Here is a 19339-nt window from a genome sequence, read left to right as displayed (position 1 = left end):
GTGAAGTTTCGAGCATGAGGCGCCCTAACGTTTCAAGCCTGAGCTCGATTAAAGTCAGGACAATGCCCGGAGCGTCTAACCCGTTGATATCACATGAGAGATTTCGAACGTGAGGCCTTAGGACGGGACGATACACAACTTTTTTTTCAGAAAATAAGCAAGAAAATTTCATCGCTGGCTTAAAATTGTTTGATAGATAATTTAGACTGCAATTTTTTGAAGTGACCGATAATGAACAACGTTAGACGTTGGTTGAATGTGATTCAAGCTTGAGAAAATTTTTGACCGCATCAACTATTAATTCCTGGAGTTACCACTCCAACTGAAAGTACATTCGAAATGTGGTTCTGAGGAAGAACAATCCAACTGTTAAGAGTAGCAGTGGAGTACTATATTTGGACCAAAATCAACTGATTGGAAATTACTAGAAAAACCAACTTTATCACCTACATACTGTATGCAATAATAGAGTATAACTTGACAGAAAAACATTTTCAGTGATCAGGCCAATACCATCATTTTCCATTTTCATATGAAGCTTGACTCTATTGCCCAAATCAAACTTTTCTCCAAAGGGTCGGTCTCACCTGTAATTTCATGGGTCCTACTCCGACCTTATATAAAGCCCACCAAGGTGGCCGAGTCTCTCTGCAATAGGAGCTCAAAGCTCTAAACTCAGGAGAGAGAGAGAGAGAGAGAGAGAGAGAGAGAGAGAGAGAGAGAGAGAGAGAGAGAGAGAGAGAGAGAGAGAGAGAGAGAGAGAGAGAGAGAGAGAGAGATGGGGCTGAAAGTTTATGGCCATCGAATGTCCCAACCAGCACGGGCCGTTTACATCTTCTGCAAGTAACCATCCACACTTGATCACTACACTAATTTCAAATTTACTAATTTTATCGAATGGGTGCTCGTTTTTAATGAAAGTACGATTATATTACCGTGATCATTTTTTCATTTTTTGTATATGAATAGTCTCACTCTACATGTATATATGGTGTTGCAGGATGAATGGAATAGATTTCGAGGAGATCTCAGTGAACTTTTTTACAGGGGAAACTTCATCCCCTGAGTTTCAAGGTGATCCTTTGCTGAAAATATGCAAGTTGTTTTCGAAAACTAGGAGTGACCATGGACCAGATCGATACATAATCAATAACCGAATAAGTTGGCAAGGATTGTAATTTTCGAGAGAACCAATCTGATTCACGGAAGTAAAAAAACCGGAACAATCCAAACCATTTAATTGCATGGTTCGGTTTGAACCACGGTGCCATCAATTTGAACTATTATGTTGCATGAGAAACCAGCAACACTCAGAAGTCACTTAAAATAAATTGAGTTTGGAGGGATTATGAAAGAAAAAGTTTAATTTTGAATTGGACTAAATTAAGATTATCAAGATCTTGAATGGGAAAAACAATTCATATTCATGAAAAAACACAGTAAGAATGGGATTACTCAAAAATTGGTGCCATGGTCGCTGCCTGTTTGTCTGCTTCTGTAGAGCCTAGTTCGGGGAATAGAACCGTTCACAAAGGCAGGCAGAGGCCATGGCACGGGTTGAATCTTAAATTGCACTAGATAAGTGAACGGTGAATCATCAAGTATAACCAAGCTGACCAAGATAAACGGGTTGAATCATCAAGTATGAACCGGTGGTCAGGCCCACGGTAGTGAACAGCTCATTGCAGTCTACTCTGGTGGAACTATTGGGTATCTCAAATCTTTAAATTGCACTAAAATATTGGGACTTTCATCGAGGACAAATAAAGTACTCATTCTCATTTCCTGCAATTTTGTTGCCATTTCAGAAATAAACCCTATGAAACAAGTGCCAGCAATCGTTCACGGAAGTCTTAAGCTGTGGGAGAGGTATTTGTCGAGTTCCACATGACTACATGCAGCATTATGGTAACTGATGTGGGTTTTATGCTTCTTTGCAGTCATGCAATTCTTAGGTATCTGGCTTGTGCATTTCCCGGAGTTCCAGATCATTGGTAAGAATTGTTGCTCCTTCTTGATATGAGTTTGCATATGCTTTAGAAGCTATATATCTGTATGAATGGTAAACTGGTATTAAACATGAGACACAGCAGGTATCGGCATGGAAAGTTTGCTGATCACTCACCTAACAATTACGTTTGTCAAGATTTACGAGCAATTAGTTTAGGGTATAACACCAGGAACTGAATGAAGGATCACCTAGGGGTGCGATGAGGGAACCAAAGCTGGTTGTGCCATACAATAGAAGTTTGTTTGCTTCTACTAGCATGTCAAGCTGACTTAGAGCTATCTTCGCCATTTGCATTAATTGAGAACCCTGCAGTATTCATGGCAAGATACCTCCACTTAGGCCTCAGGGTGGATCATTCCTCCCTCTGCCTTCGTCTGTGCATATATGCAAGCTTGTGTCCTTCCTTCTAATGACATGTTTCTAACGTTACACCATCCTATCTATTTGGGATGGCAGCATAGACTTAATTCGTTTTTTGGCAGTGGAGTTAAAAAGGGGAGAACACCGATAGTTTAGCCGTGTCTGTGTCCTGAAATTTGGAGGTTAACATGCATCTACATACTCATTTTGCATGTGATCTTCATCTAACATAATCTGTTTTGCAAAATTCCATGTCTATTTTAAATTATCAGATACATCATGATTCATGACCCCCATGAAAGGTAATTTGTCTCATATTTGCCATATAATTTTCACATTATGCAGCTTGACTTTTAACGACCCTTTATGTTCAATTCTTAAGGTATCCAACTGATCTACAAAAAAGAGCGAAGATCGAATCAGTGCTCGATTGGCATCACTTGAATTTGCGACATGGTGCACGTAAGGACCGAATATTTAATTCCAATGACTTTAAAAGTTCACTTGTTGACTTTGATAAGCAACTTCTACAAAATATGCTATTGACAGATATTGCTCTTCAACGTCCCTTTTCGCAATTCCTTTCCCTTTCTAGTTTCTAAAGATGTGTCTTTTCTTGGTTGATGATTTTTGTTTCCAGTTAGGTTGGTTCAAGCCGTAGCGCTTGCACCTAAATTGGGCCGCCAACCGAAACCTCAAGTAGCTGCTGAAGCTGAGATACTTTTGTCTGAATCTCTTGAAAAGATTGAAACAGTTTGGCTCAAGGAGAGCGGGCCATTTCTGCTGGGCAACTCCGAACCTTCTATAGCAGATCTCAGCTTGGTTTGCGAAATCATGCAACTAGAGGTAAATGGATTATACTCTATGTTACATGAATCTGCCATTTTGGGCGAAGAACCTGTCGACAAAACACGATCCCTTGTGTGAGATATGGACTCAAGATGGCTGTTTGAAACCAGACAAACCTGTTGAAATGTCTAATTATTTTTTTCTTCATAAAGTGAAGGAGAAAATAGGATTAGGTCCAGAAACTGTGGATTGTTGGGTAATGTTTCTTTCACTTGCTTATATAAAGAAATTGATAAAAGATAATCATGCCATATCTAAATATGTAAGTATATTTTAAGGTTTGAGATGTCCGACACTAGATGTACACAACACCTGATACTCTCACCCGAGCCCAGGTAACACCCATGTTGGGGTTGGGGAGTCGGTTTACTGCAGTTTTTGTAACATACTTTTTCGCTTAGATAAGTAAGTTGCACAATGTTAATAAGACCTCCTTTAACGCGAAAATGAACTCTAAAAAAATGTGGTGGATTCAGGTCTTGGATGAGAAGGATATCGATCGGATATTGGGCCCGCGCAAGAAAGTTCAGCAGTGGATGGAAGATACAAAGAATGCAACCAAACCTCATTTTGAGGAAATACATGGAGTGCTCTATGTAACCAAAGCAGAGCTGCAAAAGCAGAGGTTGGGAGCTAACAATGCATAAAAACAAGTTGGACTCCAAAATGTGAACACTGGTATTAGCTCCTCTACCAGTACCTATTGTATCATGTTCTGATACGAGAATACATATCGAACCCCTACTAGTGTTGAATAAAACCCCTGAGCCAGGGAGTGTAACAGCATGTGGTATTGTATTCCGTAACGCGAGGTTAGTGTAAAAATTGTCTGTGTCAGACGCCATTGAGTATTATGCCCCTTTATAATGAATGCTATGACTTTTTGCAGTGAATGATACGACGGTTGATTCTGAAATTTTTGTGCATCATGAGGTGAAAAATATTAAACCTCTCCATAGTGAATATGATGCCTTTTGTGGTATTAAGTTGCTACGGACTTTGTGGTTTTGTGACACCTGCCTATGGGTAAACGGGTAACGTTGTGCATATTTGTGGTGAATGTCAACGGAGAATATTTCTCGAGACAGGAGGGGGGATATCCTTATTAATCATTGAGGCTGTTAAGATATTGAGGTGAAATTTTACGGGCATACCTGGTATTTATGGGGAAATGATTTGATCAATTAAAAGAGTACCTAGAGTAACCCCAAGGGGTTGAAATTTTAGTCATCGTGTGCTAGAATACGACGTACACTAGGGCTGCAAACGCGCATAGCTGCTAGAAAGCGGCTCGTAGCTCAGCTCAATAATGGCTCGACTCGTGATCTAAACGAACAAGCTCAAGCTAAGATTTTCAGCTCGTTTGATTAACGAGCCGAGCTCGAGCTAGCAAAATCCAATTGTCCAAAATAGAGTTTCCTTTTTCTTTGGCCAAACGTTGCTGTTTCAGAATAATTGCCTAATGGAAACAAAACGGGAGAAATCGGAAACGTTGTGATAGTTTGTTGCTTGCTCGGAGTTTTTGGGAAAATCCAGTAACCTAGATGCTTTGAGGTATTTAAGTTAACCCAGTTGGGATTTTCTTGAAATAATTGACCTTTATAGTCGAATTTTCAAGGGTCAAAATATGCTTGAATTTCTTCACCCACTTCATGGGTTTGTAGAAGAACCTTGAATTTAAGTTTGTTCCGAAGTACTCCCTCCGTCCCGATTTGTTCGTCCCCTTTTTTGACTTATACACGTCCCAAATTGACTTGACTGTCGAAATTTCAAAATCAATAGATCAGATTATGTAAATTTCAAAATCAATACATTAGATTTAGTTTTTTTTAATAAGTTGGAAATACGAGATTGGAATGAGAGAGAGAGGAAAATGCAGGTGGGTTTTCTGTTGAACAGAAAAAACAAGGTAGAAGAAAATAACGGTGAGGTTTTCACCCCGTTAGGCAGCATTCCATAAACGGGGTCGTTTGGCTATATACAAAAGGAAACATCGTTCTAGACCATTAGGACTAATGTGTTAGCATGTCCTCGTTAAAAGCCTCCCATGATTCTTACAAGCAAATCTCAATCCGGATTCAAGTCGGGACACCTGATCGAAACTGCCACGTCAACTTTTCCTTTAAAATTGTCGGTGGTGTAGTTGCAGCATCAAAAAAGGCTTTTGGTTTGCTTGGTCCCACCCATGACCAAGTCTACTTAATTTAACCCCTAGTCTTTTTATCAAGGAGAGAGTTTTTGTGGTGCAATGAATTAGTTCTTTGGATGTGAGGGTCGATCTTCTTTGTTCCGAAAACCTTTTCTTGATTCTATTGTCCAAATCCGATTAAATTTCTCCAAATGGTCGGGCTCACCTGTAATTTCATGGGTCCTACTCCGACCATATATAAAGCGCAGCATGGTGGCCAAGTCTCTCTGCAATACAGACCTCAAAGCTACATACAGAGAGAGAGATGGGGCTGAAAGTTTATGGCCAATCGGAAGTCCGAACCAGCACGAGCCGTTTACATCTTCTGCAAGAAATCATCCACACTAATTAAATTTACTAGTAGTTTTATCGAATTGGGTGCTCGTTTTTAATAATTATAAATTATGGTTATGATTATATTTCCATGATAAGTTTTCCTTTTTTGTATGTGAATATCTCATTGTACATGTACATGTATATGTGGTTCTGTAGGATGAATGGGATAGATTTAGAAGAGATCTCAGTCAACTTTCTTGCAATGGAAACTTCATCCCCTGGGTTTCAAGGTGGTTCCTTTGCTCAACAAATGCAATGTTGTTTTACAAAATTAGGAGTGACCATGGACTGGATCGATACATAATCAATAACCAAATAAGTTTGTTACGGAATGTAATTTTCGAGAGAACCAATCTGATTACAGAAGCCAAAAAACCAAACCAATCCAAACCGTTTAATTGCATGGTTCGGTTTGAACCATGGTGGCATCCAGGAGCCGATCTAATGTAGGCCCAGATGGGTCATGTGATCCAGCTGAAAATAAGGTCCCAAAAGAGGGCCCCAAGACTAGGTCAGTAATATATATAAAAAATACCGAAAGTAAATAAAGTTGTTGACTAATTCCAATGGTAGAGAGCCGCATACCTTGATGAATGACATTGGTTCAACTCTTGGTGCTGGCATTTTTGTCTCTTTTTGTGTCAATGGTTAAAAAAACACTTCTCCCCTTGAATTTTGACTGGGTTGGGGGACTTGATCGAACACACCCTTAAACTGAATTTATGTAGCATATTGGTATCACAAAATCATCTACAATGTTATCATTAATTGCACAGATCAATTAATATAACTATAACTTTCATGTAAAAATAAAAAAACACTTATTTTCTTTAACGTATTTTGTATTTTGTTTATTTCTATATTTTACAAGCACAAAATTAACTAACACTAAAAAGAAAAATACATGATACACGTGTATACTTATTTTTGAATTGAATCATGAAAATTAACGTGAGTTCGTCTACGACTTTTACATGTATAGGACTGGTCGAAAATGAGTGATCCATCTGAATTCCTGGATCTGCCACTGGTGGCATCAATTTGAATCTCCCTCCATCCCAATTTGCTTGGCCCTTTTGGGGAAGTGAGTTTTTATGGGTAAAAAATAATGAGAAATTTAATTGGTGTTTACTTTCCCAATTTGTCTCTGCTTTATGCTTTGACATGGCATTTAATATAGAAAATAAAGGATAAAATAGTAATGTTGCACAATTTTTTATATTGACGTTTCAAAATAGACAATCATTTTGACTAACAATTTGGGATGGAAAGAGTATATATTATGTTGAGAAATCATTAGCAACACTCAGAAGTTACATAAAATCATCAAATCAAAAAAACCTTTTTTTTTCTTTGCCGGCGAAAATCAACATTGTTAGAATTGTTAGATTAATACCTTAGAGCATCTACAGTGGAATAACCAAAATCATAAGAGATTGCTAAAGTTATCAATGTTCCCTCAAAAAAGTGTTTACAATAGCATAGCCAAACTTAAGAACCTTTTAGCAACTCATCAAATTTTGGCTCTTAGATAATCAAAACTAACAATTGTTTGCCAATAACCAAAACCTTCCAAACCATTAAAAGAAAAAAAAAATTACTAAAATCAAAATTACTAGAAAAATTTGTTCTAATTCCATTAAAAGACATCAAAAGTTTGGCTCAAGGAGAGCGGGCCATTTCTGCTGGGCAACTCCCAACCTTCCATAGCAGATCTCAGCTTGGTTAGCCAAATTATGCAACTAGAGGTAAATGGATTATACTCTACGTTACATGGATCCGCCATTTTGGGTCAAGAACCTCTCGACAAAACCACAACACTTTGTGCGAGATATGGATTGAAGACGGCTGTTTGAAACCGGACACATCTGTTGAAATTTCTAAATTTTTTTTCTTTAGAAAGTGAAGAAGAAAATAGGATTAGGTTGGATAAAATATTGTTGGGTAATGTATCTTTCACTTGCTTATATAAAGATGAAAGATAATCATGCCACGTATACCTTGCATCTTTATCCAAATCTAGATCCATATCTAAATATGTTCTATTTCAAGGTTTGAGATGTCCGACCCTAGATATACACAACACCTTATACTATCACCCGAGCCCAGGTAACGTCAGTCATACCCATGTTGGGGGTGGGGAGTCGGTTTACTGTAGTTTTTAACTTACTTTTTCGCTTAGATAAGTAAGTTGCAGAACGTTAATAAGATCTCTTTTAATGCGCAATGAACTCTCAAAATGCGGCGGATTCAGGTTTTGGATGAGAAGGATATCGATCGGATATTAGGCCTGCACAAGAAAGTTCAGCAGTGGGTGGAAGATACAAAGAATGCAACCAAACCTCTTTGAAACCAAAGCAGAGCTACAAAAGCTGAGGTTGGGAGCTAACAATGCATAAAAAGAAGTTGGAGTCCAAAAGCTCCTCTAGCAGCACCTGTTGCATCATGTTCTGATATGAGAATACGTATCGAACCCCTCCTAGTGTTGAATAAAACCCCTGAGCTAGGGAGTGTACCAAAAACCCACTTTGGTCGTTTGTCTGGTTATTAACTCTTTAAATGTAATTCTCCTTCCGCTTTACATAAAAAAATTGTCTGTGGCAGACGCCATAGAGTATTATGCCTCTTTATAATAAATGATGTGCCTATTTGTGGTGAATCTTACGTTGGGTGATTTTGAATGTTATGTCATTTTAAAAATGTTATGCATCATGAGGTGAAAAATATTAAACCTCTTCATAGTGAATGTGATGCCTTTTGCGGTATTAAGTTGTTATGGCCTTTGTAGTTTTGTGATGCCTGCCTGCGGGTAACGTTCTGCATATTTGTGGTGAAATATATTAAATCTCTTCATAGTGAATAAGATGCCTTTTTTGTCATTAATTTGTTACGGCCTTTGTGGTTTTTTGATGCCTACCTATGGATAACATTATGCATATTTGTGGCGAATGTCATTGCGGGATATATCCGGACACAAGATGGGGGACATCCTTTTTAGGCATGAAATATTGAGGTGAAATACGGGCATAAATGGCTATATAAGGGGAAATGATTTGATCAAAGATAACCTAGAGTAACCCCAAGGGGTAGCATTATCATCAAGACTCAGTACAGGGTTTGCTCCCTTCTAGTCCCAGATTCAAAACGTCCCAGGTTCTATTGCCATATGAGACTTGTCCCAATTTTAATTGAGCCTCTGCTAGTTTACGGTTATATAGAACCCCACGATTAGCCAAGCTGTGCATAAGGTGGCATGGACACCTGATTTATCAAAATATAAAAAGTGGATCAACTAGAGTATATATAAAGTTCAAAAAATGAACAAGCTAAATAAACAAGCTACAAGGATACATTCAATTTTAGCTACTCAAGCTACAAGGATTCATATACCATTTTAACTTAAAATGGAGCAAATTAAATATTGTACCAGGTACACAAGACTTTAGTCTACAACAGGGTATGGGATACATACATGGCATGGCAATCAACCTCACTCTATTAACAAGCTTTCAACATCAAATAGATTCTACAAATACAAAAAACAAAAATACAAAAAAAAGCAGCTTAGTTTTAACACCATCATAGTTGTTTTACTCAACGATTACTCCTCTTATCTCAAGGTTGTCCAGAACTTTGGGTCTTCTGTAATTCTTCAGCAAGAGAGAGCAACAAACAACACTAACCGAAGAGGCAGCCATTGCAGCTCCGGCAATCCATGGGGGTAACCGAAATCTAGTGGATGGAAAAAGGACTCCAGCAGCAATCGGGATGCCAATGATATTATAACCCAGAGCCCAAATGTAGTTGAGACGTATCCTCGAAAAGGTTTTCCTTGAAAGGTCAATGGCTGTTATCACATCCTCTAAGCAGCTTTTCATAAGAACAATGTCAGCTGCCTCAATGGCAATGTCTGTCCCGGCACCAATTGCCATTCCAACATCTGCAGCTACAAGTGCTGGGGAGTCATTGATTCCATCTCCCACCATTGCCACGATATAGCCTGAAGCCTGTGCATCAAAGACATATGCTCAGAGCACGGAAATAAAGGGATTGTTTGATTTACGAGTAGCTAGAACATGACAACACGGAAGTGCTAAGATAATAATCACAAGTTACTTCGGAGTTCTTAAAAATTAATACTCTCACTGCCCATTTGTTTGTCCATTTTACTATTCTGGACATCTCAAATACTAGTCGATATTTACCTATCTATTGTCGGTTTAAAGGATTTTCGAGAACTGTCTACAATAATTAATTGGTTTTTTTATTAGTGGAAAAAATCTTGAATTAAGGGCAGATGGCGGGGAAAAAATTGGGACGGAGGGAGTCAGAGAGGTGTTGTCAAACAATCTAGCATCAGTAGCATGACTAATAAAGGATCATGGATGAGTCATGGAATGGATGTATGCAAGAGGTTTTAGTATGAACATGCATGAAGTGACAATATAGGGTTGAAGCAAGTATTCAACTGCTACCTGTAATTCCTTTACTCTCTCTGCTTTATGCTCGGGCTTGGCTTCTGCAATTACATTGTCAATTCCAACTTCCTTGGCAATTGATTTGGCTGTTCCCCAATTGTCACCGGTTACCATTATACTTCTGACATTCATACACTTGAGAATGGAAATGACTTCAGCGGCACTGGGCTTCAATGGATCAGAAATGGCAACCACTCCAACTAGCTTCCTGTCTATAGCTACAAGAATCCCAGTTTGAGCCAAACCTTCAGTTTCCGCTAGCATTTCTTCAGCATCGACTGGGACGACAATGTTTTCTTCCAACATCAAGCTCTTGTTTCCTACAATCAATTCCTTGTTCCTAACAATGGCTTTCACTCCGTGGCCGGTTATGGAGTTGAAGTCTTGAGCTTCCGGCCAGGAAGGATTCTCTTCATCTTCTCGGAATTTCTTGGCATACTCAACAATGGCCTTGGCCAAAGGATGCTGACTGTTCACCTAATAAAATACCCAGCATTATGACGAGTCCTTCATAGTAAGGAAATATCAAAGAATACAAGAATCCAAGGGGCATCTTGACATTGAATGAAACTTAATCAGTGGGTGATACCTCAGTTGCTGCAACCAGTTCATAGAATTCCCGAAGCGCCATAGTTCTTAAGAGCCTTGTGTTAACAACTACTGGCTTGCCCATGGTGAGAGTTCCAGTCTTGTCGAAGACAATGCAGTTCACCTACAACGAAACATTTGCATCAAGATTTAAGTATTGCTACATATATTAGATTTTTAATATAGCACTCCAAACAGTAGCTAGTGAAGCACATTGTAGGGTGTGTTTTCCAGCTTGATTTGGAATAATAGTTGAGACTTTTAACTTAATCCACATGGAGTAAAATTTTAAAGTGCAACTGGAAGAATTAATGAAGAAACTTGATTTCTCATGATACCTTGTATGCACTTTCTAGTGCTTGACCCCCTTTAATTAGGACACCTTTGGAAGCACCAACACCAGTACCAACCATAACAGCAGTGGGAGTGGCCAAGCCTAGAGCACATGGACATGCAATGACCATAACAGAGATGCCAAACTGCAGCGCAAGCTCGAAGCTATCCATGGAGGAAGGTATCCAAGATTTCGGGTAGCCATGAAACTTCCCAGCTAAAAACCAGGCAAGCCAAGTGGAAAAAGATACAACTATAACCTGCAAAGTATAGTTTGTTCTCAGCGAATGCCAAGAAGGAAAGAACTATAACTCATTTGAAGACGGGTACTTTCTAACTCACTCTATCCAGGGCATTTACAAAATGAATTTTCGTCGAATGAACTTACAAGGGACAAAAAAGAGATTAATACACTTACCAGAGGCACAAAAAATTTGGAAATGCGATCAGCAACTTTCTGCACTGGAGCTTTAGCCATCTGTGCAGATTCGACGAGCCGAACAATTTGTGCTAGTGCACTCTCTGATCCAACCCGAGTTGCCTTAATATGTAACACACCATTCTCATTCACTGTGCCTCCAATGACTGTATCACCCTTCCTCTTTGCCACTGGTCGTGCTTCTCCTGTAACCATGCTCTCATTTACATGGCTTTGCCCCCATATGACATATCCATCTGAAGCCACTTTTGCACCTGGAATGATTTTAATCACGTCATTCTTTTGTATCAACCGACTATCGATTTCTTCTTCACGTATCACATTTCCTTCACTATCAAGGGTTAACAGCATAGCGGCGTCAGGGGACAAGTCCATGAGCTTTGCGATTGCCTCAGATGTTTTTCCTTTGGCCAAAACCTCCAAATACTTCCCAAGCAAAATAAAAGAAATGAGCATGGCGCTAGTCTCAAAGAAATCCATGGACTTGACATTTGACGAAGTTGCGGCTCTCAATACGGAGTAGACTGAATAGAAGTAGGCCGCATTTGTTCCCAAGGCAATCAAAACATCCATGTTGGCGGAACCATGACGCAGTGCTTTGTAAGAACCAGTGTAGAATCGCCGGCCAATAATGAACTGAACAGGGGTAGATAGGACCCACCTTATAAGCTCTCCTACAGTAAGCATATTCACCACTTTAGTATCCATAACATCCTTGAGTCCAGGGATATACATAAACACCATAGAGGTTAAGAAAACTGGAATTGTAAACACCGCGCTCCACAAAAAGGATCTATAGTACTGCTTTATTTCCTCCTCTCTATGGGATTCTCTTCCTCCTCCTTGGGGGAAAATCGTGGCTTTAAAACGCCCAGATGCTGTTGACTCGATGACTTCGATAAAATTTCTAGGACCTGTCAATTCTGGTTTGTAAGAAATGGAAACTTTACTGAGCTCTAGGTCAATGTCTACCTCTTGAACACCTGGGAGTGCTTGAAGTGAATTTTCAATCAATCTCATCGAATTAGTTCTAGTCCTTAATCCTTCAACTTTTAGATGTATTGTGCTCCTATCTTCTCCTGTACTTATCAAAATCCCTTCAAACCCAGTGTCTTGCACGGCTTCTATTAGCTGATTGTAGCTGACAACCTTCGGATCATACCGGATTTCTGCTTCTTCGGTTGCCAGTGCAACTTGGGCTTTTTGAACACCAGGTACTGCTTGCAAAGCAGATTCAACAGTTGTAGAACATGAAGTACAAGTCATGCCCTTTATCTGTATCCGACACACATAGGTGGATTTCTCATTTGTCTCATCTTCAACCAATGTGGCCTGAAATCCGACATCTTCAATGGTCTCTCGAATTGTTTCCGTCTAGAGAAGAATAACAAATTCTTACAACATGTGAAACCATGGGAATGCAAAAAGCTAGAAAAATGTTTCAGAATACGATGATGAACTTATCTACATTCTTTACATGAGATTAATAGGCACTTCTTAATTCCATGCTTTGACAATAATTTCATACTCTAACTCTCTACTAGTAATGTAAGTAAACCACACAAAGCATTGGCATATAGATATATGCTTTTGAGAACAATATAATGGTCCTGAATTACCAGTACCTTTCATAGATGACATGGGTAAGGTTGATTTTTTTGTTTTTGTTTTGGTAATTAGGTAAAGTGGAAGTTGTCTAACAGACCTGCAACCAATGATTCAAACACATACAGAAACGGCATATAAATTGGAGTATGTCGCTTCACGTTAGCTGGAACAATTAGTTAACCTAATCCCATTTGCTGCAATATTTACCTAATAAATCGCCGAAGGACATGCTAATTAAGTAGAACATACATGGCTTCATATATCTCCGCAATGCAGCAATTTCAAGCTATAAACTTTAGCCATGTCCTCGGTCTAGTACCAGGAGAGTAGGGGGATCTTTTATTTTTTGGCAGGTACATTAGACGGATCTTAAATGTAAGAGAGACAAACTTTGGCCCGAAAAGATTACTGCGTTTCCTTAACATAGCACCAATAAAGCCGTAATTACGATTGCAGCTAGCAATAAGAACTGCTAGCCACGCCCCATGACATTGTTACTTCTACGAAGTAATCAAAATGCAATCACGGGGTACAAATAGATACGGAAGAGAACTGCAAACTCAAGAACAATAAACGTTGATCCTGATCTATAGAAAGAACCCTCTGTTTCAAACTGGATGCTGATCCAATTTTAGGCAGAGCTCTCAAGTGTATGCAACTATAAAAGCAACCTGTCCATATTTGTCATATCAACAATTAAAAAAAAAGAGCAAAATTTTCTGGTCCACGGGAAAAATAGAATACTTATAAAGAACAAGGAAAATAAATAGCGAAAACATATGTTGAAAGAAACTATGGTCAAATTTCAATCTTTCTTCTCACTAGTAGCATACTGACATCACTTCTGGCCAACTTGCTAATAATATTTACATACATGCATACGTAATTACAAATCAACGAAGAATTCAATCAAAATATGCATTAAACGTGCACATGTAATTATATGTCCATGAGTCCATCTGAAATTCGACCAATACTCGCTTAAAAATTGAACAAAGAAATGATAAATCTTGCCTTAGTTTGGCTGAAAGTAGCAACTGGAAAATTCAGTTGAAACTAGGGCTGTTAAAAGAACCAAATAGCTTGAGCTCGTTAAAACCTTGTTTAAGATTGATCATTTAATAACCAAGCCTAACTCGAGTAAAGGTTTTGAGCACATTAATTATTTAAATCACTCTTAAGCAATGTACTCCTCAGCTCGATAAACTTTAACTTACAAAATAACCAAGCTACTTGAGCTCGGTTCATGTTAAAGGTTGTTCAAAAAGGTTTGACTTTGACTTATAAGCAAATCAATCTCGAACAAAGTTTCAAAACTCATTAGAATACTTAACACCGCATTTAATTTTTACAACTCCATATAGAATACTTACCACAACTCACTTTTGGGATACCATACACCCAAAAAAATTCGGTGTACCATAGATCAACTCAACCCTAAATATATGTGAAGCATTTCTAAACCCCCATTTGAACTCCCCAAAACAAGAAAATCCACCAACATAATCACAAACACAATAAAGCCTAAATTTTTTTGTCTTAAAGGCCATCATTATTCACTAAAACTTTTAGTCAACTTTTGTTCAGCTTTTCCTCAAAAATTTCAGGAGCAATCATTTGTCTCAATGAAAAGAATTTAAAAAGTATAAAAAAAAAAAACCAACTAAAATTGCAAAAGTTTGTATAAGACGACACTAAAAAAAACAGCTCTTTCAAAAAAAGTTCATCCTCAATAAACTATGTTGTTTTTAGTGTTAATGTTTTGCTTTTTAGAAGACTCTCGCTTTACTTTTCAGACTACTCTCGTAGGAAGGAATAATAACCTAGGTCCACTTCAAATTGAGACTGCTTGGTGAGAAGTCTTGGCGCGGTAGTGACCGTAGCGTTTGTTTTTGGGGGTTCCCCCACCACCACCCCCCCCCCCCCCCCCCGTTTGCGCCAATTTCAACTCCCCAAGACACAAAATTCCATTACTTAGTGGCCACACAAACTACCAAATTAATCCACTGCAAATTGTCACAAACATAATAAATAATCCCAATCCACTTACCTATACGCATGCATGGATTTATCATTTTTCAACTTTTCAATATTAATACAACTTACCTATACGCATGCATGCATGTAAAAATAGTACAACTTATCAAGAAAAATTCAAAAGATTTCAACAATTTACTTAGATTTCTATGAGTTCTTTTAATTTATGAAAAAAAAATTAAATTTTTTCTTGAGAAAAAACGTACAGTCCCCATTCCATTTTAATAGTCTCCTACGAAAAATGTGTAATTTTTGAATTAAAAAATAAATTACTTTTGTTCATAATTTTTGTAACTTTTTCGCAAATTAAAGATCTTCTAATCATAAAATTTAAGTTGATGTGAAGAAACTTGAAAAATCGTGTCCAAAAGTACTTTATTTTTTATTTAGAAATTACACGTATTTAATAAGAATTACGTATAATAATATGGGCGTGGGCTTTGTCCCAATAAATGTCTTTGCTCAGTTTCTTGCCAATCCAGATATTGGGCGCAAACTAGGCATAGATTATTCTTTGAGTATAATGCCGTCTCCTTGTTTCTATCGGTCTTTGTACCAATTTCAAAAATTAATGAAATTTTTTTACTGTTAAAAAAATAAAAAGAATTACGTATATAATTTTGGAACGAGAGGGAATAATTTTTAAAATCTTCGTTTTTGCGTGCCGGCAAACATTTTGGGACGTAGGTGCAGTGCAAAAGGGCGTTTGATTAACCAAAGCGTATAGGAACTCACATCAACGAAGCTGGGGTAAAACATGACCTGAGCCCTGTTATTCATCACATCAACCACGGCCTCTCTGATTCCCGGCAGCCGCTTGACGGCCTTCTCGACGGACCCGGCGCAGGCCGCGCACGTCATCCCAACGACCGAAAACAGCGCCTTCGACTCCGGTCCCTCCATGCCCTTCTCCTGCTCCAGAGGCAAGAACCCCTTGGGGTACTTGGGCATCGAGGGGTAGTGCGGCCGCGGCGATAAATTTCCGTGGGAGGTACTGCTGCTCTCCCCCCTGATACACGCCAGCGAGATCAACTTCGCCGCCATGTTCTCTCTCTCTCTCTCTCTCTCTCTCTCTCTCTAGGAATTTGCGGAAGGTAAAGGAGCTTTCCCGGGAGTAATTGTTCCCCTGGCGTAGCATATATACTCCGGTGAGAATAAAGCGGATCCGAAGCTGAAGGAATACAATACTCCTATTTGAAAATTGTTCGGTGTTCTCAGAGCACCACGTATATATATACTCCGTACTATAAAAACGATATGGGTACCGACCCACATGGACCGACTAGTGGTAGATTTAGAAATTTACGTTCGTGGGGCACATATTATTTATGATGCTAAAGAAGAATTTCATAAATAAATAAAAAAACATTAGTCAATTTCCTCCATCACTTTTACTTACTATGTTATTGTTTCTTTCAAGTGAAATTAAAAAAAAAAATCTTATAAATGTAATATGTCTTATTACAGCATTTATAAGTGAAGACATAGCTAATTCATATAAGGATAACTAGAATAGAGTGTGTGGAGAAAAGAAAGGTGTAAAAATTACATATTTAAGCAGAAGCTTAACAAAAATTTAGTGTATAGTATATAGGACACTATCATAATTTTAAGACTATATATTAGAACGACGTTGAAGTTATTTTGAAAAATTAAACCCAAGGAGTTGGTTTGGTGGCTAAGACTTGAGATTTAGTGGTTTGTTTTCTTCTAAGATATATCTTAGTTATTATTCTAGGTGCTATCAACTTTTATGCGGTCAGTCCACCCAGTAGTGGAATGTAGGTTTAGTCCTAGAGATTAATAAATGTGCACGTAAGTTGGTCCAAAAACTTTGAAATATCTAAAAAAATATATTTTATTTTCGAGAATCGTGTGGAGGCGCGTGCCCCCATAGGACCCTTATTAGGTCCGCCTCTGAAACCGACCATGTACGAATGGGTTCGTGGGACTCCATAGTATCGACAAGTCCTTGATCCATACATCCAATTTTCAAACCCATTCATACGTGGTCGGTACCCTATGGGTTGGTACGCATAGCAAAGCTCCACCGCGTATCTATGGGTATCGCTACATGGTTTTTTCAGACATCTTCTCCACCACACAATATTGTGGAGTTCACCGGTCAAGACTAGTTACGAAGATTGTGTTCTGGGGGAGCAAGTTGGCACCAAGGCACTGGATAATCTATATATTATAGAACTATAGTTTGATTGATAGTATTTGACTTGTTTTGAATTTTGTTTCTGCATTAAAAATATAGACCTTGTTCGATTTGGGTTTTGACGGAGGTTTTTAAGAGCATCTCTGGACTTTACCTATTTTTTCTCCCAAATTTGAGTTTTGAGTAAAAATCCATTTTGAGTAGGCGCATCTTTAATCATCAAACCCAAATTTTACCCAAATATGAAGTATATTTTTAATTCCTAATAGCAAAATGGAAAAAAGATTAGAGCAAGGACCATGTATCTTCTTTTGCTCACGCCTTCTTCTTCTTCTTTCTACGTATCTCTCTCGTCTTCTTCTTCTGCTCACACCACCACTTTTTCTCTCTACATCTTCTTCGTTTGCACCAGATTCTTCCTCGCTCCCCTTTCTAAGTTCAAACCCCCAACCCCGGCAAAGATCTGCACCATATTCGATAAACTTGGCAACTCTAGCAAAGCTCTGCACCATATCCGACAAACTTGGCAAATCCGGTGAAGCTCTGCATCTGTACGCCTCTCTCTCTCTCTCTCTCTCTAACTAGCAGTTGGAGGAATGGGAAAAGGGTTTGGACTGTCCCAAATTTGGGGAAAAAATGGATAAAACACAAAATAGCCGGGGAAGGGTTTGAGTCAGGATTGGAGAGAGATTTTTGAGGTTTTTGCCCAAATTTTAAATTTGGAGAAGGGTTTGGGTCAAGACTGGAGATACTCTAAAAGTAATGAATGAAAATAGATAGATATAGAATTTATTAAAAACCGTGCACAACGATTCTGAGACCCCAAACCAACAAGCGCTTGTAACAACTTCCCCGCCATGTTTCTCTCTCTCTCGGAATCTGTTGAAGGTGAAGGAGCTTCCCTGGAGTATTTTTAATTGTTCCCCCTGCTTTGCGTAGCGTATATTGGTGAGATAGGACACAGTGAATAAAGTGGACCCATAGTGCGCGGGAATAGAGGATTAAAAAATTGCTCGGTGTTGTTGGGCACAGGGCACCACGTATGCCTGTGTGTGGTGCTTCATGCCTCTTTTTCGTCACACTATTTTATGGATTTAAAGACGAAGTTTTGTGTTGTAGAGGCAAAAAGTATCAGAAATGCTACACACACATACAATCTGTGCACAGATTGTGCACAGATTGTGCACAGATTTTGTTGTGGGGCCCACTATGGGTTCCACACAAATCATCCGAGCCGTTCATTAAATGTAAAATATTTTTTCAAGGGTCCTCGTAAAAAATAATCTCAATCCGATACCTATAGATGCTCGATCCAACCGTATAACTTTTCATTATCCCAAAATCTGAATGAAAAGTTAGATGGTTGTATGAAGCACCTATAGGTATTGGATTGAGCTTATTTTTTATGAGAACCTTTGAAAAAATGTTTTACATTTAATGAACGGCTTGGATGATTTATGTGGAATCCGTGGTGGGCCCCACAACGAAACCTGTGCACAATCTGTGCACAAAAATCTGTACCGGTAGCAGGACTCAAAAAGTATACCGGTAGGGACATTGGAAGAACGGGCTGTGCACAGATGCAAAGTAGGGCCTGCTTTTGGGTTTCATTTTTGAGCCACTCATTAATTTTAAAATATGTTTTTTGAGGGAACCGGCTTCTCACCAGTTTCTCTCTCCGGTCACTTGTCCAGTTTGAATAGTTGTGGGTCCAGGACAATGATCAAAACGATTTATGTTGTAGGTCTCGTCGAAATCTTAAACACTAAAAATCATGTTGAACGGTTAACGTTTGATACTTGATCGGCGCCTATTTATATTAAAAAATATAGTATATTGTTCACACTAGATTCGAACCCATTTGTGTGTGTTTTTTCAATATATAAATGGGTGCCGATCAAGTATCAAACAATGCCCGATCAACATGTTTTTTATTGTGGTTGAAATT

At 38.6% G+C, this 19339-nt stretch overlaps 2 protein-coding genes across 2 annotated transcripts; one reads left to right on the top strand and one right to left on the bottom strand.

Annotated features, from left to right (window-relative positions):
• The first annotated feature begins 655 nt into the window (after positions 1-655).
• On the top strand, positions 656-4136 carry LOC131315629 (glutathione S-transferase T1-like). Its single transcript, XM_058344798.1, has 7 exons — positions 656-843; positions 1001-1074; positions 1809-1869; positions 1941-1994; positions 2754-2833; positions 3012-3217; positions 3697-4136. The coding sequence occupies exons 1-7, from the start codon at positions 779-781 to the stop codon at positions 3865-3867; spliced, it is 711 nt and encodes a 236-aa protein (XP_058200781.1). The 5' UTR covers positions 656-778; the 3' UTR covers positions 3868-4136.
• Positions 4137-9101: 4965 nt separating this feature from the next.
• LOC131315628 (probable copper-transporting ATPase HMA5) lies at positions 9102-16394 on the bottom strand. Its single transcript, XM_058344797.1, has 6 exons — positions 15963-16394; positions 11562-12956; positions 11149-11403; positions 10812-10934; positions 10220-10699; positions 9102-9751 (listed from the first exon to the last, which is right to left on the bottom strand). The coding sequence occupies exons 1-6, from the start codon at positions 16269-16271 to the stop codon at positions 9335-9337; spliced, it is 2979 nt and encodes a 992-aa protein (XP_058200780.1). The 5' UTR covers positions 16272-16394; the 3' UTR covers positions 9102-9334.
• Positions 16395-19339: the final 2945 nt, after the last annotated feature.

Source organism: Rhododendron vialii, chromosome 2a, assembly GCF_030253575.1.
Source record: "Rhododendron vialii isolate Sample 1 chromosome 2a, ASM3025357v1".
In the NCBI taxonomy this organism is placed as follows: Eukaryota; Viridiplantae; Streptophyta; class Magnoliopsida; order Ericales; family Ericaceae; genus Rhododendron; species Rhododendron vialii.
This window is presented reverse-complemented; position numbering and strand designations above follow the sequence as displayed.

Excerpts from the sequence above, each read along its gene's own strand:
- LOC131315629 (XM_058344798.1), top strand. The coding sequence starts at position 779 with ATGGGGCTGAAAGTTTATGGCCATCGAATGTCCCAACCAGCACGGGCC. Across the intron at positions 844-1,000 it reads GCCGTTTACATCTTCTGCAA|GATGAATGGAATAGATTTCG; the intron begins GTAACCATCCAC and ends ATGGTGTTGCAG. Across the intron at positions 1,075-1,808 it reads TTCATCCCCTGAGTTTCAAG|AAATAAACCCTATGAAACAA; the intron begins GTGATCCTTTGC and ends TTGCCATTTCAG.
- LOC131315628 (XM_058344797.1), bottom strand. The coding sequence starts at position 16,271 with ATGGCGGCGAAGTTGATCTCGCTGGCGTGTATCAGGGGGGAGAGCAGC. Across the intron at positions 11,404-11,561 it reads CCAAATTTTTTGTGCCTCTG|GTTATAGTTGTATCTTTTTC; the intron begins GTAAGTGTATTA and ends TATACTTTGCAG. Across the intron at positions 10,700-10,811 it reads AACTGGTTGCAGCAACTGAG|GTGAACAGTCAGCATCCTTT; the intron begins GTATCACCCACT and ends GTATTTTATTAG.